The 25,801-nt window shown below is 37.9% G+C and overlaps 1 protein-coding gene across 1 annotated transcript in view; it reads left to right on the forward strand.

Annotated features, from left to right (window-relative positions):
- Positions 1-25,115, forward strand: part of LOC126262363 (spliceosome-associated protein CWC27 homolog) — a 115,236-nt gene extending 90,121 nt beyond the window's left edge. The window contains exons 6-9 of the mRNA XM_049958948.1: positions 165-320; positions 19,364-19,539; positions 24,461-24,608; positions 24,703-25,115. Of these exons, the coding sequence (XP_049814905.1) occupies positions 165-320; positions 19,364-19,539; positions 24,461-24,608; positions 24,703-24,865 (643 nt within the window). The 3' untranslated portion in view covers positions 24,866-25,115. The remainder of the gene's footprint in view (positions 1-164; positions 321-19,363; positions 19,540-24,460; positions 24,609-24,702) is intronic.
- The last annotated feature ends 686 nt before the right edge of the window (positions 25,116-25,801 follow it).

Here is a 25,801-nt window from a genome sequence, read left to right on the forward strand (position 1 = left end):
TATTAAAATTATGGACTACTTCATTCTCTCTCTCTCTCTCTCTCTCTCTGTGTGTGTGTGTGTGTGTGTGTGTGTGTGTGTGCATTTTGTCTGTTTTATTGAATCAAATACTGCCTACACTATTTTTGTTAGGTTTATGTCTGAATAATGAATTTTTTTCTCAGGAATGAAACAGCAAATATACGGAAAAAGTTAAAAACTGAATATTCTAAAACTGAACAATCTCACAAAAAAACTGTTCCTGATGCAAAGGAATCTGAAAGTGAAGGGGAAGATTATTATTTGGGTCAAGAGCAAGATAAAGAGAGGAAAAGAAAAATGTAAGTATACTCTACAGTTTCACTTTTCTTTTAAAAGAAATTTATTGGCCTCCACTTTGTAATGGAAGATTCATGTAGCATCACACAGGCACTTTCTTTGGTCACTCAGGATTGCGTTGCAAAAGTCCACTTGGCACCCACAGGTTGGACAAAGGTATGTCACCCTTGAAGGGGTCATTGTAAGCACATGTCTACATGCTCATTTCACGGTTAAGTTTTTGAGCTGGGCTCCATCAAGAAACTTGCTAATGTCCTTGAACTCCTCCACCTGCACCATCAACTACCTTCTCCCATTTGCTACAGTTTGCATTAAACACACTATATCGTGATTTGTGCAGTCTTTTAAAGTGCAATGTAGGTTTCGTGATGGCATCTTGGCAACTGCTACTATCTCACTGATTGATTGATTGATTTCTTTATTAATCCATGTAACAATTTACATTGTGTGGATTTCGTCAGCAAAATCATATACAATACAATATACCTACAATTATACACATAAAATTTGTATTTACACACATTTTTGAGGTATCTTAAATTAGTTTTATATCCTTGTGTAATTTGTAATTTTCTTATAGTACTGTACAATTTTTGATTTCCTCATGTATTACAATGCAGGCTACTTTAATTACACTACATGGTTTAATTCAGATAGTCCATTACTGCGTAGTAACTTTTATTTAATATAAAAAATTTTAGTTTTGTTTTGAACTGTCCGATTGTGTCAATATCTTTTATTTTTTGGGGTAGTTTATTATATAATTTAACAGCATTGTACAACAAGCTCTGCTGAGTTTTAACTTTATTTTTCCTCTCTAGATGCAGATTGTATTGGTTTCTAGTTTCATAGCTGTGTACTAAAGAATTTTTCATATAGCAGTCAATATTTTTTTTTTACATACATAACACTTTGAAAAATGTATTCACAAGGGACAGTTAGGATTTCCAGCTTTTGGAAATGTTCAAGGCAGTGAGCCCTACTGCCACTCTTGGTTATTATACGAATTGCTCTTTTCTGTAATTTGAAAACTGTTTGAATATTTTTACTGTTGACTCCCCAAAATATTATTCCATAGGTAATAACAGAGTGGATATAAGAAAAATATACAGATCTGACACATGTAGTATCACAAACTGCAGTCAGAATTCTCAGAGCATAGCATGCTGTAGCGATTCTGTTACTAAGTATTTTAATATGTTCTCCCCACTTTAACTGACTGTCAACATGCATACCAAGAAATTTTGTGTAGTCTACACATTCTATAGTTTCATTGTTTAACTTAAAGTTGTTATAGTGTGGTTTTTTGCAGACATAGAAGTTAACAGCATTTGTTTTTTTTAAGATTTAGTGTTAGTTTATTATTGGATGCCCACTCACGTACACTGTTTAGTGTTTGTTTGGCTTTTTCTTTTAGTGCATCTGGTGATTTGTCACTGATTAGAACATTTGAGTCATCTGCAAACAATATTGTTTGTCCATGCTTGATGCTCTGTGGGAAGTCGTTTATGTAAATGAGGAATAGTACTGGGCCAAGGACACTACCCTGTGGGACACCTATATTTACATAATTTGGGTCTGAAGTATACTTTACAATATAGTTTGAGCAACTTGAAAGATGTGAGATTTCAGTTATCTGTCTTCTATTTTTTAGATATGACTGGAACCATTTGTTCACAAGTCCCCTTATTCCAAGTTCATCTAACTTATTTAACAATATGTTGTGGTCTACTGTATCAAACGCTTTAGTTAGATCAAGAAATATACCTGTTGTGTAGTTCCCTTTATCTAATGCTTCTAGAATGTGTTTTGTGAGGTGTGCTGTTGCTGATTCTGTGCTTTTCCCTGATCGAAATCCAAACTGGTCAACAGACAGTAAGTTGTATTTATTTAAATAATTCATTAGCCTCTCTTTCATAATAGTTTCTAATATTTTTGCAAAGCATGATAGTAGAGAAATTGGCCTATAATTTTCAATTATTCCTGCATCACCTTTTTTGAAGAGAGGTAGTAATTTCGCATATTTTAAATAGTCTGGAAAGTAGCCCTGATTGAAAGATTGATTTATAATATCAACTAAAGGTGGAAGTAGGCTCTTGATACAGTCCTTAATTATAAAAATGGGGACTTCATCCAGACCAGCTGAGTTTTTGTTTCTCAGTTTGCTGACTGCTTTATAGACTTCTTCCTGTGTTGTAGGGAATAACACCATTGAGTGTGATACACCATTATTTGGCTTTTTGACCTGAGGGGCTGTTAGAAAATTTTCCTGTAATTTTATTCCTATGCTACTAAAATAATCATTTATATAGTTTGCCAAATATATTGGGTCTTTTATTAGAGTCCCTTCCTCTTTGATTTTCAAGTTTGACAGATTCATTTTCCTGGTACCAGTTTCCTGCTTCACTATCTTCCATACTGACTTATTTTTGTTTTCAGCAGAGTGCACTATTTTGGAGTTATGAGCTCTCTTTGCTGCAAGCAATATTTTCCTACATGTTTTCCTATATCTTTTATAAAAGAGTGAGAAAGCAGGATTAGTTTGGCTGTGTTTAATGGAGCTCAGGTACTTTAGTGTTTCAGATGATTTTTTGATTCCTTTTGTGACCCACTTGCTTTTTTCTGCTGTTGATAATGGACATAATACTTTAGGAAATGTTTCTTCAAAATTTAATTTAAACAATGTCATGAAATTTTTGAATTTTTCATTTGCACCTACTTCTGAGTATACTGAGTCCCATGTTTGTCCCGCTATCTCTTTGGCAAACTCATGTCTATTTTTTTTAGAAAAAATTCGTCTGTAAATATGCATTTTCTTTGTTTCTTCTGGAGCCACTTTTATATTAATGATTTGAGCTGAGTGATCAGATAATCCTAGCTCTGCTACAACCACCTCACAGTTATCTTTGCCTAAATCTGTTAATACCTGATCAACAGCTGTCTTTGAGTATTTTGTTATTCTGGTTGCACTGTTAACCATTGGAACTAAATTGAAACTTTGAGCAAGACTTTGTAATGAGTCCCATGTAGAATCAGGATTCAGTTTATCAACATTTAGGTCCCCACATATGAGAATGTGGTTCTTTGGAGTGGATATCTTGTTAAGAACATGATTAAGTTTGGAGAAAAAGATATTGAAGTCTCCACTAGGAGATCTGTATATACATAAGATAATCAAATTCCTACACCTGTATTGGTCCCTGATTTCAACTGCTGCCAGTTCAAAATGTTGCTCTTCGCTGATTACACATAAATCGCTTCTGGTCTTATACTGATAATTTTGTTTTACATAAATACAACACCCTCCACACTTCATAGAAGTCCTACGGTATGCACACGCTAAATTATAAGACTGCAAGACTAATTGATTAATTTCAGCCTCATTGCACCAATGCTCAGTGAGACAAACAACTGAGCACTCTGTAGACTCCAGCTCCACTTCTAGCTGTTGGGTCTTATTTGCTAGGGAACATATATTTTGGTGAACAACTATTAAGTAATTTTTTCCAGCACTATTTGCATTCCCACTTTTTTTCGTTTCAATGTCGTTCTGGTTTGGTTCAACTGCTTCCTTATTATGATTACACTCACGTTTTTTGTTTGCATATTGTATTCTTGGATAGTCACCCCCTGCAGACCGTATTAGTTTCCCTTATTTTTTATAATTTTACATAAATCCAGGAGCATTTTACTGAAAGTCATTGCACCTAGTCTGTTTAGGTGCAGGCCATCCCTACCCAGACATTTGTCGTCGAGAAATTTATTTGGGTCAACAAATACAACACCAAGTTCGTCGCACTGTTCCCTAATGCCAGTGTTTATTTTGTTTGTATACGCGTTACTCACCGATCTTCTTTGTAGAATTCCGTTGATAACAATTCTGGAGCTTGTAAACAAACCTTTGGCTGACCGAATTACATTACGAATATCATTTATGATTTCTTCTTGTCTGCTGCTTCTAATAGAGTTTGTCCCTACGTGAATTATCACGCCTTTAAAATTTGTGTTGGAATCATTGTTGTTTTGGTTGGATTTTTCCGTGTTCCTAATGTTGTTGAAATGTTTCACAATCTGCTGTGGTCGGATTCCAGGGCGAACCTCGACTTTACAGTTCGGAACCACTACATTTTTTAACATGGAATCGCCGATGACAAAGAAATCACTTTTGTCGATCTGTTTTGCTGGATTTCTTTCACATTTGTCTTTTTTCTTATACGTCACAGTTTTCCACTTATATTTGCTTACAGATTTACCGCACGATGTTTTCACTGGGATTAGCATATGCGAGTTTACATAGGTTTGTTTACTTCCCAATAACGGAGTTTGCACGCGGGAGTTTCTTGAATTTCCACATGTTTCGCTTTCTGCCACTGTTTTTGCCGGAATATGCACATGTAAGTTTTCACGGTTTTGTTTTTTGCTCACGAATGGAGTTTGCACAAAGGAGTCCTCACATTTTTTTGTTTTGTTCTGTAATGGGTTTCCACATACGCAGCTTGCCGATTCACTTTTTAGCTTTGCGTTTTCTTCTTTCAGAGACTGAATCTCTTTTTTGAGAGTTCCGATATCACTTTGTAGCACTTTAATTATTTCTTCTTTTGACTTTATGGTACTTACAAGTTCTGATGTTTCCCACTGCAAACAGTCGGTGCATGTCCACGGAACTTCGTCACTAATGAGTACTGTGTGTCAGTGAAGAGAGGAGTGATACATACAATTTAAGTGTCCTAGCCACCACATGTGACGTTCCTTAAGAATGGCGGTGATACTCTGTAGCTTCTCAGTATTTAGGACTGTCTTATTTGTCACCTGGTGCCTCATTATTATGCCTAGAATATTTTGTAAGCACTGCAGATGAAAGGTGTTGAGCTTATTTTCTGGTTTAGCATATGATGTCCACATCTTATCTCCATGCAAGAGGGTGCTCAGCACACATACTTGGTATACAAGTTTTTTTTTTTTTTTGCTCACTGCAAGGTGTTTGTTGTCCCTTACTCTGCGAAACTTCCTAAAAGTGTTGGATGCTTTGCACATCTATCTCATCATCCAGAGAGAGATCTTCTAACATTAATGACACAAGGTAGCAAAATTTGTCACCTATATGAAATAGAGAGCCATCCGTTATTATGACAGACAAAACCATGTATCCTTGCACCATTACCACAATCTTCTTTACACTCACAGACATAAAGAAAATCTTACATGCAGTAGCAAATTATTTATCGATAAGGCTTTGAAGGTTGTCTTGAGTTTGCAATACAGATGCTGTATTGTCACAAAATAAAATGTTTTTTACAAGTTAGTCCTCACATTAGCTCTTGGATCTAAGTAGTGAGCTGATGTAAAGTTTCCAGTCAACTGTGATATGTAGGTAGATGCCCTGGGTTTTTTTTTTCACTGAAAGCAACTATGAGAAGTATCAGGAACAATATATTAAACAAGTTTGGGGCCAATTTACAGTCCTCATGAACTTCCCTTTACACAACAAAAAGATCAGATCTGCTTTTACCAAATACCACAGCACAGTCCATATTGCCATGGAAAGCACTGATCATCTTAAGGAGTTTTTGAGGACACTCTGTCTTCACTAGTGAAGTATACAGTACCTCCCTGTTGATTGGTCAGATGCTTTATGTAGGTCAATCAAGGCAATGAACAAGGGGGTCTTCTGCTCTAACCATTTTTTTCTGAATTTGCCTAAGTGTGAAGATCGTATCAATAGTAGGAGACTGTGCTCAAAACACACCTTGAAACTTAGGGTGCACACACTTTGGAGGCTTCTCAAGTCTGCCCAACACCACTCTGGCAAACACTTTTCCGATGATATGCAGCAAAGAAATTTCATTTTAGCAATTGCAATCATTGTGATTTAGAAGTTATATGTTAAGAAAGATATAATTTGCACGTAAAAACTAATCTCCTTGTCCTGCATGTCATTCATTGAGCCATAGCATTCTGTGCTTGTAAGCATGAAGGGAAACAATCATGAATGTATAACAAGTTAACTAAATATCAGCTATTTTAAATTGCATATTGACATCACACCATTAGCTAAGATTAACAATAACTTTGCCTGTGTAATGTTGATCAAGGATGCCATTTACTCTACTTGTTCAAGAAGTGCTATAGTTCTATAAACAAGTAAGTCAGTAAAGACACAAAAAAAAAAAAAAACCTCCTGCTTTTCCAATTACGTGGTAGAAATCTGTTTATCTGCCTTTTCACATTTGAAGCACATAAATATAAATATGTGGGCACTTGTCAAAAGGAAATAACTATCTATATGTGGTTTATGCACAGAGCTGTTATTTTACTGAAGACTTTATTTCATATAGCTTGAACAGAAATCCTTGTGGAAGAATTAATGCTTTTATTTTATTATTGAAGTTCTGAAAATTTCCTCTTTCATATCCAATGTATGTGGAGTGCTTGCTTGCTTAAGTCCTTTGCATTGGAATAATGGATCATGTACCATGGACCTCACCGCTGGTGGGGTGGTGTGCGTGCCTCAGCAATACAGATAGTTGTACTGTAGGTGCAACGACAATGGAGGGTATCTGTTGAGAAACCGGACTAACAGTATTTCCTGAAGAGGGACAGCAGCCTTTTCAGTAGTTGCAGGGACAACAGTCTGGATGATTGACTGATCTGGCATTGTATCATCAACGAAGTTATCCTTGCTCAAGAATGCTAAAGGCTAGATGGGTAGGTAACGTAGCTGAAAGCAAGGGGAAACTACAGCCGTAATTTTTCCTGAGGGCGTGCAGCTCTGCTGTATGGTTAAATGATGATGGTGTCCTCTTGGGAAAAGTATTTCAGAGGTAAAATGGTTCTTTGCACAGGGACTACTCAGGAGTATGTTATTATCAAGAGAAAACAAAACTGGCATTCTGTAGATCAGAGCATGAAATGAAATTTTAGACCCCTTAATTAGGCAGGTAGGTTAGAAAATTTAAAAATGGAAGGTATAGGCTGACATTTGATGTAGTGGGAATTAGCGAAGTTCAGTGGCAGGAGTAACAGGACTTCTGGTCAGGTGAATACAGGGTTATAAATAAAAAGTCACATAGGGGTAATACGGTAGTGGGTCTAGTGATGAATAAGAAAATAGGAATGTGGGTGAGCTACTATAAACAGCATAGTGAACACATTATCATAGCCAAGATAGACGTGTAGCCCACACGTACTGCAGTAGTACAAATTTGTATGCCAACTAAGTCTGCAGATGATGAAGATATTGAAGAAATGTACAATGAGAGAGAAGAAATTAATTCAATAGTAGGAAAAGGAAGAGAAGGAAAAATAGTAGCTGAATGTGAACTGGGGGAAAGGAATGAAAGAGGAAGCTGCCTTGTAGAATTTTGCACAGAGCATAATTCAATCATTGGATTAAGACTCGTAAACACTGGAAGATTTCAGATTGATTATATAATGGTAAGACAGAGATTTTGGAACCAGATTTTAAACTGCAAGACATTTACAGGTGCAGATGTGGACCATGACCACAATTTAATGGTTTTGAACTGTAAATTAAAACTGAAGAAATTGCAAAAAGGTAGGACATTAAGGAGATGGGACCTGGATAAGTTGAAAGAACCAGATGTTGTTGAGAGTATCAGCGGAAGCATTGGGCAATGGTTGACTAGAACAGGAGAAAGGAATACAGTAGAAGACAAATGAGCAGCTTTAAGATATGAAAAATGAAGGCAGCAGAGGGTCAAATAGGTAAAAGGATGAGACCTAGTAGAAATCCTTGGATAACAGTGAAGATATTGAATTTAATTAATGAAAGGAGAAAATATAAAAGTGCAGGAAATGAAGCAAGTGGAAGGAAATACAAACGTCTACAAAATTATATTGACAGGAACTTGTTGTGGTCTTCAGTCCTGAAACTGGTTTGATGCAGCTCTCGATGACACTCTATCCTGTGCAAGCGTCTTCATCTCCCAGTACTTACTGCAACCTAGATCCTTCTGAATCTGCTTAGTGTATTCATCTCTTGGTCTCCTTCTACGATTTTCACCCTCCACGCTGCCCTCCAATGCTAAATTTGTGATCCCTTGATGCCTCAGAACATGTCCTACCAACCGGTCCCTTCTTCTTGTCAACTTGTGCCACAAACTCCTCTTCTCTCCAATTCTGTTCAATACGTCCTCATTAGTTATGTGATCTACCCATCTAATCTTCAGCATTCTTCTGTAGCACCTCATTTCAAAAGCTTCTATTCTCTTCTTGTCCAAACTAGTTATCGTCCATGTCTCACTTCCATACAAATACTTTCAGAAATGACTTCCTGACACTTAAATCTATACCTGATGTTAACAAATTCCTCTTCTTCAGAAACGTTTTCCTTCCCATTGCCAGTCTACATTTTATATTCTCTCTACTTCGACCATCATCAGTTATTTTTCTCCCCAAATAGCAAAACTCCTTTACTACTTTAAGTGTCTCATTTCCTAATCTAATTCCCTCAGCATCACCCGACTTAATTCGACTACATTCCATTATTCTCGTTTTGCTTTTGTTGATGTTCATCTTATATCCTCCTTTCAAGACAACATCCATTCCATTCAACTGCTCTTCCAAGTTCTTTGCTGTCTCTGACAGAATTACAATGTCATCGGCGGACCTCAAAGTTTGTATTTCTTCTCTATGGATTGTAATACCTACTCAAAATTTTTCTTTTGTTTCCTTTGCTGCTTGCTCAATATACAGATTGAATAACATTGGGGAGAGGCTACAAGCCTGTCTCACTCCCTTCCCAACCACTGCTTCCCTTTCATGCCCCTCGACGCTTATAACTGCCATCTGGTTTCTGTACAAATTGTAAATAGCCTTTCGCTCCCTGTATTTGACCCCTCCCACCTTTAGAATTTGAAAGAGAGTATAGCAGTCAACATTGTCAAAAGCTTTCTCGAAGTCTACAAATGCTACAAACGTAGGTTTGCCTTTCCTTAATCTTTCTTCTAAGATAAGTCGTAAGGTCAGTATTGCCTCATGTGTTCCAACATTTCTACGGAATCCAAACTGATCTTCCCTGAGGTCAGCTTCTACCAGTTTTTCCATTTGTCTGTAAAGAATTCGCATTAGTATTTTGCAGCTGTGACTTATTAAACTGATAGTTCGGTAATTTTCACATCTGTCAACACCTGCTTTCTTTGGGATTGGTAAATTATTATATTCTTCTTGAAGTCTGAGGGTATTTCGCCTGTCTCATACATCTTGCTCACCAGACGGTAGAGTTTTGTCAGGACTGGCTCTCTCAAGGCCGTCAGTAGTTCTAATGAAATGTTGTCTACTCCCGGGGCTTTGTTTCGACTCAGGTCTTTCAGTGCTCTGTCAAACTCTTCACGCAGTATTGTATCTCCCATTTCATCTTCATCAACATCCTCTTCCATTTCCATGATATTGTCCTTAAGTACATCACCCTTGTATAGACCCTCTATATACTCCTTCCACCTTTCTGCTTTCCCTTCTTTGCTTAGAACTGGGTTTCCATCTGAGCTCTTGATATTCATACGAGTGGCTCTCTTTTCTCCAAAGGTCTCTTTAATTTTCCTGTAGGAAGTATCTATCTTACCCCTAGTGAGATAAGCCGCTACATTCTTACATTTGTCCTCTAGCCATCCCTGCTTAGCCATTTTGCACTTCCTATCGATCTCATTATTGAGACGTTTGTATTCCTTTTTGCCTGCGTTTTTATAGTTCCTTCTTTTATCAATTAAATTCAATATTTCTTCTGTTACCCAAGGGTTTCTACTAGCTCTCGTCTTTTTACCTACTTGATCCTCTACTGCCTTCACTACTTCATCCCTCAGAGCTACCCATTCTTCTTCTTCTTCTGTATCTCTTTCCCCCGTTCCTGTCAATTGTCAGTTTCTTCAGTTTTAATCTACAGTTCATAACCAATAGATTGTGGTCAGAGTCCACATCTGCCCCTGGAAATGTCTTACAATTTAAAACCTGGTTCCTAAATCTCTGTCTTACCATTATATAATCTATCTGATACCTTCTAGTATTTCCAGGATTCTTCCATGTATACAGCCTTCTTTTATGGTTCTTAAACCAAGTGTTAGCTATGATTAAGTTAAGCTCTGTGCAGAGTTCTACCAGACAGCTTCCTCTTTCATTTCTTACCCCCAATCCATATTCACCTACTATGTTTCCTTCTCTCCATTTTCCTACACTTGAATTCCAGTCACCCATTACTATTAAATTTTCGTCTCCCTCCACTACCTGAATAATTTCTTTTATCTCATCATACATTTCATCAATTTCTTCATCATCTGCAGAGCTAGTTGGCGTATAAACTTGGTACTACTGCAGTAGGCATGGGCTTCGTGTCTATCTTGGCCACAATAATGCGTTCACTATGCTGTTTGTAGTAGCTTACCTGCACTCCTATTTTTTTTTATTCATTATTAAACCTACTCCTGCATTACCCCTATTTGATTTTGTATTTATAACCCTGTATTCACCTGACCAAAAGTCTTGTTCCTCCTGCCACCGAACTTCACTAATTCCCACTATATCTAACTTTAACCTATCCATTTCCCTTTTTAAATTTTCTAACCTACCTGCCCAATTAAGGGGTGTGACATTCCAAGCTCCGATCCGTAGAACACCAGTTTTCTTTCTCCTGATATCGACGTCCTCTTGAGTAGTCCCCGCCCGGAGATCCGAATGGGGTACTATTTTACCTCCGGAATATTTTACGCAAGAGGACGCCATCATCATTTAACCATACAGTGAAGCTGCGTGACCTCGGGAAAAATTACGGCTGTAGTTTCCCCTTGCTTTCAGCCATTAGCACTACCAGCACAGGAAGGCCGTTTTGGATAGTGTTACAAGGCCAGATCAGTCAATCATCCAGACTGTTGCCCCTGCAACTACTGAAAAGGCTGTTGCACCTCTTCAGAAACCACACATTTGTCTGGCCTCTCAACAGATACTCCTCCGTTGTGGTTGCACCTGTGGTATGGCCATCTGTATCACTGAGGCACGCAAGCCTCCCCACCAATGGCAGGGTCCATGGTTCATTGGTGGGGGGGAGTGCAAAATGTCAAAGCAGAACATCTAGAGGATAAATATAAGGATTTAGAAGCATGTTCCACTAGGGAAAATAGCTATAGTCTACAGGAAAATTAAAGATACTTTTGGAGAAAAGAGAAGTAACTGTATGAATGTCAAGAGCTCAGATGGAAAACCAGTCGTAAGCAAAGAAGGGAAATCTGAATGGTAGAAGGAGTATACAGAGGGTCTATACAAGGGAGATGAACTTGAAGGCAATATTATAGAAGTGGAAGAGAACATAGATGAAGATTTGATACTGGGAGAAGAATTTGTCAGAGTATTGAAGACCTAAGCCGAAACAAGGCCTCTGGAGTAGATGAAATTCCGTTGTAACTACTGATAGCCTTGGGAGAGTGAGCCATGGCAAAACTCTTTCATCTGGTTTGCAAGATGTTTGAAGCAGGCAAAATACCTGTAGACTTCAAGAAGAATGTAATAATCCCAATTCCAAAGAAAGCAGTCGCTGACAGATGTGAAAATTACTGAACTGTCAGTTTAATAAGTCATGGTTGCAAAAAACTAACACGAATTCTTTACAGAAGAATGGAAAAACTGGTAGAAGCCAACCTCAGGGAAGATCAGTTTGGATTTTGGAGAAATGTAGGAACATATGGGGCAATACTGACCCTACAACTTACCATAGGAGATAGGGTAAGAAAGGCAAAGCTACATTTCTAGCATTTGTGAATTTAGAGAAAGCTTTCAACAATGCTGACTGGAATACTCTCTTTGAAATTCTGAAGGTTGCAGGGATAAAATACAGGGCGTGAAAGGCTATTTACACCTTGTGTAGAAACCTGACAGCAGTTATAAAAGCCAAGGGGCATGAAAGGGAGGCATTGGTTGAGAAGGGACAGAGACAGGGTTGTTGCCTATCCCTGATGTTATTCAGTCTGTACATTGAACAAGTAGTAAAGGAAATCAGAGAAAAATTTGGAGTAGAAATTAAAGTTCAGGGGGGAGAAATAAAAATCTTGAGGTTTGCCGATGACATTGCAATTTTGTCAGAGACAACAAACGACTTGGAAGAGCAGTTGCAAACAGAATGGACAGTGTCTTGAAAGAAGGATATAAGATGAACTCCAATGAAACCAAGATAAAGATTATGGAATGTAGTCAGAATAAATCAGGTGATACTGAGGGAATTAGATTAGGAAACGAAACACTTAAAGTAGTAGATAAATTTTGCTATTTGGCCAGCAAAATAATTGAAGCTTGCTGTAGTGGAGACGGTATAAAAGGTAGATTGACAGTGGAAAGAAAAGTGTTTCTGAAGAAGAGAAATTTGTTAACATTGAATATAGATTTAAGTTTTAGAAAGTCTTTTCTGAAGGCATTTGTCTGGAGTATAGCTATATATGTAAGTGGAATGTGGACAATAAACACTTTAGACAAGAAGAGAATGTGGTGCTACTGAAGAATGCTAAAGATTAGAGGGGGGCGGGGGGGTCATGTAACTAATGAAGAGGAGACAATAAATTTGTGGCACAACTTGACTAAAAGAAGGAAACGGTTGATAGAATACATTCTCAGATATCAAGGGATCAACAATTTAGTATTGGAGGGAAGTGCAGGGGAGGGGGGATTAAAATTTTAGAGGTTGACCAAGGGGTGAATACAGTAAGCAGATTCAGAAGGATGTAGGTTGCTGTAGTTATTCAGAGTTGAAGAGAGTTGCTCGGGATAGAGTAACATGGAGAGCTGCATCAAACTAGTTTTTGGACTGAAGACCACTACAACAACAGGATATCATAAATGTGCATTCTGGAGAAGGTGGCAAACCTTGAAAGTAAATCAGTTCCATATCGTGTTCTGTGTGTCACTTTTTGTCTCAGACTAATTCTTATTACTAGTCATTAAAGAATAAATGAACCGGGAAGTGAATTTACACATCTCGTATTCTTAAGTAGCTTTATATCTGTTTTATTATTAACTTCGTGCAATCAGTTTTCTTAAAACTCTACGTTATTTGGTATTTGGTGCTTTATTGCGGAAGAATCTCCCGTAAACAAAAGCATATGAAAGTGTGAAAAATGTGCATAATATTTAGATGTGCTAACATCTTAGGCCAACATACTGACAAAGATTTCCAGTTCCAAATTAGTCAAAACTGTATGAAACTTAAGATTCTCACATTGTATAAAATGTTGAAACACCTTAGGGCAATGCATTTGGGAGATGTCTTGGCAGCTGTCAATATTCAAACAGGCCCATGCCCTGTTGTTTTCAAGGCACTTGTGCAATGAGAGCACTTTGCAAGAATGTGGGATGTTTGCCGAACAATAATAAGCATACACACATTGCAAACACTAGCACTCCCACACAAGCAAAGATGACTAGCTTATAGTAATTATTAATTACCAATGGGTGAAGTAGCATTTACTCTGTCCCTCTGTTGTTTGACCAGGGAGAGAGTGAGATTCCACACAGAATTTAAATAAAATCCTCCATCCTTGCTTATAAGGACACTTGCTAATTAAAGCTCAACTGCTTGCTTAATAACACTATCCCAATAACTTGAACTGCATTCCAGAATCTCTGTGTTGTTATATTCCATAGGATGACCATTTTAAAGGCAATGTTCTCCAGTAGCAGATATGCTCGACTGTTGTAAAATTATGTGACACTTATGCTCAACACACGAGCCCTCTATAGTCCTGACGGTGTGACCAATGTATGACACGCCACAACTGCTAGGGATATGGTCGACACTCACCATATACGTACCAGAACCATCCTTTATAGATCCTAAAAGAGCCCTCATTTTAGTTTATGTTCGAAAAACACTGTTTGCATCATGTTTTCACAGAATATGACCAGTCCTGTTGGAAATGCTACATGTGTAAGGAAAAAATGCCATAGGCTTTGGTGCCACCCCATTATTCACTCTCCAGATTCACAGTTGGTCAGTAACACAATGTTTATCTGATCTGTCTTTCAGCCTAACTACTCTGGTGAAAGGTGCTTTGAGGTAGGTTAACTGAGCTGACAAACTTTCAGGGTCTGTGATGATATGGATCCTATGAACCAAGGTATGTAGTAGCCCTACATGCTGATCTTGGTAGTGAGAACTGTCATTCTGGAGATAACAATCAGTGTGAGTTGGCTTCCTGTAAATGACATGTCCAATATTCCATCAGCTTTCCTCTTGACCAACACATCAAGGTAGGGAAGGCAACCATCCTTTTCCACTTCTGTTGTGAAGTGAATATGTAGATGGATTGAATTTGGGTGTTCCAAATAGCCATTTAAATTATCCCTTCGATGAAGCCAAACAATAAAAGTATTGTCTACATATCTAGAAAAACTTACTATCTTTCCACACTGTTGAGGCCACAATTTGGTCAGTGGGGGCCTCAAATTAAGAACTTATTGGATTTATTATGATGATTAGAGGGTATTATGTTTGAATGGCTCTGATATTTTTGAAAGTTTTGATGTGGTCCCTCTCTTCACTCACATTCCTTCCTCTGATTCATTGTGGTTAACTGAGGTTATGTTTTGCATTGAATTAAAGAACATATTTCAACATGTGTTGGCTTCCAATTACTTTTTATTCAGTGAACAGTTCTATGAAGAGACAGATGGAGTTGTGATGGGGAGCCCTTTGTCACCTATGGTTTCCATTTGGTTTATGGAAAATATGGTAAGGAAATTGCCCTGGAGTTGGTGGTATTGAACCCTGTATGACTTTTCTTTTTCCCTCAGTTAAATAGACAATACTTTTGTTGTGTTGCCTCACAAAAGTGGGAAATTAAACAGCTTTTTAGAACATCTAAATTCAGTCTCCCAGCATATTTGCTTCATGGTCTAGTTGGAAAAGGATGGCTGCCTTCTGTTCCTTAATGTGCTGTGGGGAGGAAGGTTGATGGTACAATGGGACATGCCCTTTATAGGAAGCCACCACTCAGTGATTTGTATCTTCAGCATGTTAGTTCTCACCATCCAACATGAAGGGGCACTTTGTACCTTGGCGCACAGGGGCCCATGCCTTCTCAGATCCTGAAAGTTTATCAGCTGAGTTAGCTCATCTCAGAGTCACATTCCCTCAGTTAAATAGACAATACTTTTGTTGTGTTGCCTCACAAAAGTGGGAATTTAAACAGCTTTTTAGAACATCTAAATTCAGTCTCCCAGCATATTTGCTTCATGGTCTAGTTGGAAAAGGATGGCTGCCTTCTGTTCCTTAATGTGCTGTGGGGAGGAAGGTTGATGGTACAATGGGACATGCCCTTTATAGGAAGCCACCACTCAGTGATTTGTATCTTCAGCATGTTAGTTCTCACCATCCAACATGAAGGGGCACTTTGTACCTTGGCGCACAGGGGCCCATGCCTTCTCAGATCCTGAAAGTTTATCAGCTGAGTTAGCTCATCTCAGAGTCACAGTCCGTCAGAACAGTTACAGTGAAAGACAGATCAGATGTGTGTTGCACTATCGACCAACTGTGAATTAGATGAGTGATGGATATAAAAAGGTGGCACCAAAATCTCTGGTCTTAGGCAGGAGTATTTCCAACAGGATTGGTCATATTCTGTGGTAAAATTATGTGAAATGTATTTTTCAGCCACCATCTAAGATAAGGGCTTGTTTTAAGATCTGTAAAGGACAATCTTGGTTTGCACAATGTAGGTGCTTATCACATCCCTTGCAGGTGTGGTATGTAATATATTGGTCAGACCATCACAACTGTAGTGGCCTGGTGTATTGGGCATGAGCATCACACATGCTTACAACTGCTGAGCACATCTAGTACTGCAGAACATTGCCTTGGCACTGGCTATGCACTTTCAGGTATTGGGATAGTTTTATGAAGGAAACAGTTGAGATTATTAGCAAGTGACATAAATAGAGATGGAAGTTTTTGCTTAAATTCTGCATGAAATTCTGCTCTGTTCCTGATCAAACAATAGAGGGCAAAAATTAATTCTATCTCACCCATTAGTAATTAATGTTGACTGTTGATAACTTCCGACAATGGCCATCTTTGGTTATGCAGTGGTGTTAGTGTTTACTGTGTGTGTATATGTGTGTGTGTGTGTGTGTGTGTGTGTGTGTGTGTGTGTGTGTTGTCTTTTGACATATGCCTGGCATACCGACGTTTTACTTTTCCTGGCATACCACTCTCTCATTTTTTTGTACCTTGAAAATAGCCTGTTGAATGATCTGCAGTTGTAAAAGATGTCACTTGGCTCCATTCTCATGAGTTGTGTGAACAATTCAAATGACATTTTCCACTCAATAAGTTATTCCACTTATCAGAAAATAAGGACTTATAGACATGTAGCTACTATTATTCTTCACTCTAAAATCTGCAGATTATTGTTAGTTGTATGACAAGGAGCCATCTTCATTGTTAGCAGAACTCTACTTGTAAGCCATACAAATGGCTATTATTTCATCAAAATATGAATGTTGTTTAGAATTGCATAACACACTATTTTCTAAACTTGAAAGAGAAACATTTTTTCTGTAAACCAGTTGTGATATTGATTGGCTACTGTCGTGATCACATCAAGTATGATCTCTTTAGCAGTGAGATGTTGGCCTCAAATGCAGAAATCACACAGAAATTAAGTTGCCCAAGAGACAATTTATGAACCATTTTGGGAATAACAAGAAGTTGCAGGAAGACAAATAAATTGGGATACTAAAATACGGGAGTTAGTAGGATCAATGTTACTTTATATTAAATTGAATTGTTGGTGGACTGGGCACAAAACTTGACATACTGTTGAAAGATGGAGTTTGGATGTCTTGCTATCAACGAGCTTTAATTTTATGAAAAATTGTTTAATGCCATTGAAGATTTATTTATAAGTGTGAGGTATGTAAGATAGTCCACTGAGATTACGTGTTAACTTTTGGTGATGCACAAAAATGTTTTAGACAAAACTTGCTATAGCTGAAGGAACACAGACAGTGCTAGTAGTCCTCTCATAGGTAGACAGATAGAGGTGATGCAGCAAGCAGCTTTGTTGCTTTAAATGAAAGTACATTGTGCTGTGTCTGCAAAATAACAGTTCTTGATGCAACTTTTGCAAAATAACAGTTCTTGATGCAACATTTTCATTAATGTCACTACATCATAGATCCGATAAGAAACTACACAATAAGAATGCATTCAAGATTTGAATACTTCTACTGTATTGACATAGATTGAATAGTAAAGTACTTGGGATTTTATGCCACACTCAAAAGAAATATATGTTCCAGGACAAAAGATATTTGATATCAAGATCAAGTTTATCCACCGTGTAACCTGTACCTTCTGGTAAAGGTTACCCCACAATGTTCTTTGCTCATCTGTACTTTGTAGAGTAGCTGGCCCCTAAGGAGATGCCAGAATATTGTATTTTAAGAAAAACTAATCAAGAACATCAGTTCATTATGTTTTAAGTGTTTTTCATCGCATATACTTGAAGACTGAGGTGCAGTCTTATTTTGTTTACTTTCACTCCATGTTTTGTAGAGTTATCTTGCTAAGCAATGCAAGTGAAGTTAATAAAGTATTCTTTCAGCAAAAATGGGCTGTCTGAATATGGTGCAAAATAGATAAAATATTGGAGAAGAGTCTTCAAAAGTCTCGGAATTACTACTCTCACTTCTAGTACCTCTTTACCGCTTACTTGTTGCTAATACTAAAAATATTAGTTCCAGATATGGGCGTGGGACACTAAAACAATAGTAATAATAAAGTTATTCTGATTGTGTAGATTCAAGAACTGCAGATTTATGTTAGTTGTATGACAAGGACCAGTGTTCATTGTAACAATGTCTATATTCAAGAACTGCAGATTATTGTTAGTTGTATGACAAGGAGCTGTCTTCATTGTTAGCAGAACTCTGCTTGTAAGCCATACAAATGGCTATTGTTTCATCAAAATATGAATGTTGTCATGTAGAAGGGAGCTGTGAATAGGAGAGAAACAGCAGCTTTTCAATATAACTGAGAAAGCAACAGCTTTTTTCGTCCAGCAGCTACCCTGCTTGAAAATGCACAAATAGTTTGTGACAGTTACATAGTGTCTACAGAATATGATGCATGAATGAATGAATCAATGAACCAGATCTGCACAAAGTTTCAGAAGTTTTCTGGTTGTGTTGTGAATGGAACTACTGTAGCTTTTTAAATGGTTTTTTAATATTTTTAGTTGCTGTGTCTCTTAATACTTATTCCCTTGGTGGAACAGGTTGTAACTGACAGAGCAAATCTAATGCATCACTGTATGATTATTTGTTTTTGTTCCGAATGCTTTCTGCTGCTATTCTCGAGACTTTGTCAAATTCAGCGAGCAGTAATTTCATTCTAAATGTTGCAGTATGCAGTGCTTTCATTCTTGTTACCAGAGAAGAGAATTTAATTTGTTTCAGTGTTTATGTTTGTTTCCCTTTTATTAAAAATAAATTTCAGAAAAGGAAACTGAAGACATCTAAACAAAACTTTTGCCAAATCATTGAGATTACATGCCGTTTGTCTACCCTCCTCCTCACTGCTGGTGGGTCCATCTCATCCTGGGATGTGAGTGACCTACCTTTCTTTTCTAACCTTGCCCTCTCTGTCCCTCTCTCCTCCCCCCAAGGAAGAAACTAATAGTTTTGAAAACTAGGATAATGCCATCTCTTTTTGTGTATATCGATAATACTAAACATTTCACTTCCTGAAGGTAAGTACTGGTCAGCAATTCCGTCTCATATTCATCAAATTACATGCCCATATGTTCCATTATTGAGTTGTTCATGAAATATTCAGATGTACTTTGTCATAATTTTGTGTGTGTGTGTGTGTGTGTGTGTGTGTGTGTGTGTTTTAAGGTCTGTGTTGGATCAGACACAATGAAAAAATTATGTACATTATTGAAACAGTCATAAGACTCACACTTGTAAGTAGATTTTTTTTAATGTGCTAAACATTTCAGTTGGACTGTGTATGGACATTTTTTCTTTGATTATAAATGTCTATCTTGTGCAGGGAACAGATTCGCAAGGAAATAAAAGATTTAAAACGTGAAATGAAGAACGATAAACAGAATAAGGAAACTGAAATAAAGTTGTTGGCTGCTGAGAAGAAAGAGAAGGAAATACTTAAAGAATATAATGAAACAGTAGCAAAATACAAACAGAAAAAGCAAGAAATGCCAAAGAAAGGTAAAAATATTTCCTGCAGATATTAATGGTACTCTCTGTACTACTGTGAACAAAATAATTGTAAAGATTCTAGAGCTATTGTTTATCACAGAAATAGTTTCTTTCATGTAAACATTCATAGCAAAATAATTTACTATTTTTGAAAAGTAAATGCAGAAGTGTACTGGCTGCAGTAATCATGAGTTAAGAGAATACTGTGCATAAAGTTATAGGCATATACCTACACTCTACAATCCACCAAGATGTGCATGGCAAAGGGTACATTCCATTGTACCAGTTATTAGTCTTCCTTCCTGTTACATTCATGTATGGAGCGTGGGAAGAATTATTGTTTGAATGCCTCCATTTTTGCTGTAATTCTTCTAATGTTGTCCTCATCACCCCTAAGTGATTGGTACATAGGGGGCTGTAGTATGTTTCTGGAGTCATCATTTAAGACCAGTTCTTGAAACTTTTTTTTTGTAGTAGACTTTCTCAGGATAGCTCATGTCTATTTTTGAGAGTCTGCCAGTTCAGTTTCCTCAGCATCTCTGTGACACTCTCCCATGGGTCAAACAAATCTGTGACCATTCATACTGCCCTTCTCTGTATATGTTAAATATCCTCTGTTAGTCCTATTTGGTAAGGGGCCGACACACTTGAGCAGTATTCTAGAATGGGTTGCATTACTTATTTGTAAGCAATCTGCTTTGTAAATTAATTGAACTTCCCCAGTATTCTACCAATAACCCGAAGTCTACCACCTGCTTTACCAATGACTGAGCCTATGTGATCATTCCATTACATATCCCTGTAGAGTATTACACCCAGGTCTTCATATGAGTCGGCTGATTCCAGCTCTGACTCATTGATGTTATAGCTATAGGATACTACTATGTTTTTGCGTTGTGACGTGCACAATTTTACATTTCTGAACATTTAAAGCAAGTTGCCAATCTTTACACCACTTTGAAATCTTTCCAAGATCTGACTGAATATTTATGCCTCTTCCGTCAGATAGCACTTTGTCATAGATAACTGCATCACCTGCAAAAAGTCTGAGTTTACTATAAATATTGTCTGTAAGGCTATTAATATACAATATTAACAGCAAAGGTCCGAACACACTTACCTGAAGTTAGTTCTACATCTGACAATGCCTCTCCATCGATCAACACATATAAGATAACACCCACTATCCTAGCTTTTAATTAAGAAAGAAAGATAGAAATATTAAGATTATGAACAAAGTAATGTTCTTACATTGTGGGCCAAGAGATGCTTTGCTGAAGGGTGTTTACAGGCTGACCAGCATGGACTAATCTGCAAAGCATATACAACTTGCTCGATGTATTCAGGTGTTCTGAGAGATAATGGGAAGTCTGTTGACTTTCATTTAGAGCTATACCTTTTTCTCTTGAGATTTTTCAGCCATAAAAAATTGTGTTACAGAAAGCAGCATCCTCTTTGATCCAGTTGAAGTTCTAGTGAACACTGCAACACAAGAATCACCACTTTTATAAGATGTTTCCATGACAGGTTCACAGTGCTTTCGTAACCACAGCTCCATGGCTACTGAAATGGCATCACATAAGCAACAAGTAAAAATGAAAATCTTATGTAACATAATGAAAAGCCATCAGTTCTTTTTGCTGCATCACATACCAATATTAGTAATGGTCTCTCTTTTGCAATTGTATGTGGATTGATAGAAATATGTGTGTGTACCATTGTAAATACCCTATGTCTCTTTACCCCATCATCATTGTCCCTACACGAGATGTACAATGGGGATAGCAGATATGTTACATAGACTTCCTCAAATACTGGGCCCCTAAATTTGCACAGCAGGATTTAGGAATTTTGACGTCACTTTTTTCTAAAGATTCTCATTAAAGATGTCTGGGTATCTGTGTTACATTTCTTCTGGGCTATACAGACATGTTAAAATCCTAGAAATGAGTTCTTTCAGTGTCTGCTGTCATGCTTGCTTTTTAAGGGCTCTATAGACACTGGAACATTCTTGAATACAGTTTCCTACACAGGTGCATTAACTTTCCTAATATTTATCCAACAAATCTAAATCTTTCATTTGCCGCCCCTACTGTTAACATCCTTTTTTTTTTTTTTAATTTGCGCTAGACATTTAAACTGTGACACAAGTGCCAGAAATCTATCTCTGATTTTGTGATTGTATACAAGTGGTCTCTTACTCTTTGTAATGGCTGTTACCTTGAATTTATCCACACTGAAAGAGAGCTGCCATTCAGTACACCAAATGATAGTACCATTTAGATTGATTTGCATTTACTTACTATCATTTGACAAGAATACTTCTCTATAAACAACAGCATCATTAGTAAACAATTTAAAAGTGCTGTTGACCATTTATGAACTACTCAAAGAAAGTTTTTTTCCCAGGGAGCAGCAGGGAATAAAAATAAGTCATATGAAACTGAAAAAAACTTTACAAAAATATAACCAAAATAAAGGCAACTCATTCAAAAGTACACATCTCTGAAATAAAAATCTGCTGCTGGGTTGCATTCAGTACTATGTTGTTTAACTCTGTGCATTGTAACATGCTCGCGTCCTCCTCAGCATGCCATCCACCTGAAGCCTGTCCCACTCTTTGATAGCGACTCTTCTGAGGTCCTCCAGTGTTTGGAAAGAGTTTCTACGTCAATGCACAGAAAATTTCAACTGCTTCCATGCATGGCCAATTGGGATCATCTCAACAGATGCTGCATACTAGTACTCCTGGTTGTTTCTTGCCTACTGGAGGAAGGTGTTCACAAGGTAAGGGTGGTGGGCTTAAGTATAATCATCTTGAAAGATGAAAGCATCACTGTAATTTTGACTGGAGGGCTAGACAATAGGAGGGAAAACACTGTCCCTAGTACTACTCTGACTTAACAGGTCTCATTTGGTCTAACGTTACCAACAGCCTTGTCATCCTTAGCCAATAGGCATTGCTGGATGCAGATATTGAGGGGGCTTGTGGTCAGCACACAGCTCTTCCAGCCATTATCAGTTTTCATGACTGGAGCTGCTACTTCTCAATCAGACAGCTCCTTAGTTGGCCACACAAGTGCTGAGTGCACCCCACTTGCCAAAAGCACTCGGTAGACCCAGTTGATCACCCATCCAAAATGCTAGCCAAGCCCGACAGTGCTGCCATGATGTGGCAGGAGCTGATAGTGCCACTGCTGCAAAGCTGTTGGCGTCCTCAGACTGCATAATCCACAAATTACGCTTAATAGTATTCAATATCCATTCATGATTTGGCCCAAAATATGGCACGCCTGAGTTGTGAACTGGTTCCCAGTTGATTCCACATTCTTCTCAGATGATCATCAGCAAGAGACAAATCCTGTCCAGAATGAGATTTTCACTCTGCAGCGGAGTGTGCGCTGATATGAAACTTCCTGGCAGATTAAAACTGTGTGCCCGACCGAGACTCGAACTCGGGACCTTTGCCTTTCGCGGGCAAGTGCTCTACCAACTGAGCTACCGAAGCACGACTCACGCCCGGTACTCACAGCTTTACTTCTGCCAGTACCTCGTCTCCTAACTTCCAAACTCTCGGTCGGGCGCACAGTTTTACTCTGCCAGGAAGTTTCATATCAGCGCACACTCCGCTGCAGAGTGAAAATCTCATTCTGGAAACATCCCCCAGGCTGTGGCTATGCCATGTCTCCGCAATATCCTTTCTTTCAGGAGTGCTAGTTCTGCTAGGTTCACAGGAGAGCTTCTGTAAAATTTGGAAGGTAGGAGACGAGGTACTGGCAGAAGTAAAGCTGTGAGTACCGGGCGTGAGTCGTGCTTCGGTAGCTCAGTTGGTAGAGCACTTGCCCGCGAAAGGCAACGGTCCCGAGTTCGAGTCTCGGTCGGGCACACAGTTTTAATCTGCCAGGAAGTTTTTGACAACACCATTGACCCAAGTTCTATTCCAGTTGTTCTTGGTCCACATTTTGTGTATTACAGTGTTGGTTTTTTTTAATGTTCTTTGTAATGGACTCCTATAGGCCAAATTGATTGTGCAGAGACAGTTGTGTGCTGTCTGAGCCAACACAGCCCTCCCAGTTGCCTCCAGAAAAGGGCTGTTGACTGGGTGTGACCTCTATAAGGCAGCTCTTCAGTGTTTTGTGTCTCATGATAGCAGTTAAATGTTTTGAAGAGATCTCTATAGTGTAATGCAAATTTTATGATGTACTGAATCAAGCAGCACCCCAGATTACACAAGATACGTATTATTTTTATGCTGGAGGATATCCATAATAAGACATGGTATATTGAACATTGTTTTTCTTGTGTTAAGCAAAGATACACATCAAAAACATCGCAAAAACATTTTCGCCACGTTTTATTGCAAAGGAGAGATCTCATCACAGTCTGTGCAATTACCGATTTCACACCTCTAGAATTTTTCCTCTACGGTTACGTCAAGACATTGGTGTGTGAAACTCTTGTAGAAATGAATGAAGACCTGCTTGGTAGGGTCCAAATTGCCTTTCTCCTAGTACAACAGACACCCGGGATCTTTGAGAGAGCACAGCAGAACTTCGTGCACAGTTGCCATGCATGCATTGAGACTGGTGGTCGTCACTCAACAATTACTAAGAGCTACGTTGTTGTTATGTGGTGTGTGCTGTGTAAGTCCATAACACAGTAAATATCCATTTCCAATCATTGGTTCCCTATCTCAGTATAAACAGTGGTGGACTCACTATCACCTGTTTCAGTTTGACCCAGAAGGTTTGAGACACTGTGTATTGTTCACTCTGTCAGTTTATTCATTTGGGGTTGTCACATTACTGTTGTGTAGTATTTTCATAATAAATTACAATGAATTGCAGTGTAGCTGTTTTCTAGTATTTATTATTTTTGTTATCTCTTTTATTGTACTGATGATTAATTGAAACTTTTTAAATGTACTTAGGCCAGTCAAGAGAGGAATTCACTCTTTCATTGCTGTCAAAATTTCAGAAGAAACTTGCAGAAGCAAAGGACAAAGCTCAAAATAGTGCAGATCAAGGTGATGATAAAAAAGATGATGACTCAAATGCTGACAGTGAAAGTGAAGAATGGTAAGAATACATGACTGCTCTATGAATGATTTTTTTTCTTTAACATTAATTGTGGAAGTATCCTTGTTATGTGAGACTACTATTATTGTTACAGGTTGACACACAAACTTCAGTTTGAGGAGAAACTGCCAGTTTTGGCCAAGGATGCCAGCACAAAAGATGATGACTGGTTTGAGATTTATGACCCCAGGAATCCAATAAACAAAAGAAGACGAGAAACAAGTAAAAATGCCATGAAAAATAAAGAGAAACAATAATTGTAGAACAAGTGCAAAGAAGAACATTGAGTGTAACTATGAAGCATTTGCAACAAGTGGCCTACTCAACTCAATGATCTCACTAGCTAAAATGTGCAGAAAGACACTCAAAAGGGCTGTGAAGATGAGGTGAACACATAAGGACCAGAATTAGTATTGTGACTCATGTTGTATATTATTATCTTTAGTTGAAGGTTATTATAAAGAAATGTATACAGGCAACAAATATTTACTGAACAGATCAAATGCATTGAGCAAAACTGCTTTTACTACAATAATATTTTGAGTTTCACCTTAGGTGGTGCATAACTCCTTCTCCCATACATACACAAGAACAACCTTTGCAAAAATTGGTATTCTTAATCGGGATTCTTCATACATACCTAATTGATAAATTTAACTATGAGGCAGTATAATAGGAAGCACTAATACATTCCTAGAAGAGAGAGAGAGGGCATAAATATACAAATTGTTTCTGATTGAGGAAATGTCAGTGTCATCAGCTAGCACCACCTTAGATACTCTGGATGATTCTAAGAGTAAATTTGTGGCACACCTACCATATTAAAATTAGAGCAGCTGATTACTTGTACTTTTAAATCCAACATGAATTCCTACAATTTTGCAGTTGGTTCTTGCTGTTTCATTTTGAGCATAATTACTTTATTGTTTCCCCATTTCATATACAATTACATATGCTCCCTCTGCAAAGCATTTTCTGCCTTCACAGCAAATGCTTCATTATCATAAGTGTGGTGTAGTGGCAATTATGTTGACCACTTCATTTTTGCAGGATCATTTATGACTTTATTAACCCTTTTTCTGTTTTGGGCGTGTGTAAAAGTCCTGCTGAGCCATTCCCCAAGTGCTTTTGGACATCACAATGCATCCTGAGCCACTGACACCTCACTGCTGCGGATGACTTACTTCCGTATC

The sequence above is a fragment of the Schistocerca nitens genome, chromosome 6 (genome assembly GCF_023898315.1).
Source record: "Schistocerca nitens isolate TAMUIC-IGC-003100 chromosome 6, iqSchNite1.1, whole genome shotgun sequence".
Classification (NCBI taxonomy): domain Eukaryota; kingdom Metazoa; phylum Arthropoda; class Insecta; order Orthoptera; family Acrididae; genus Schistocerca; species Schistocerca nitens.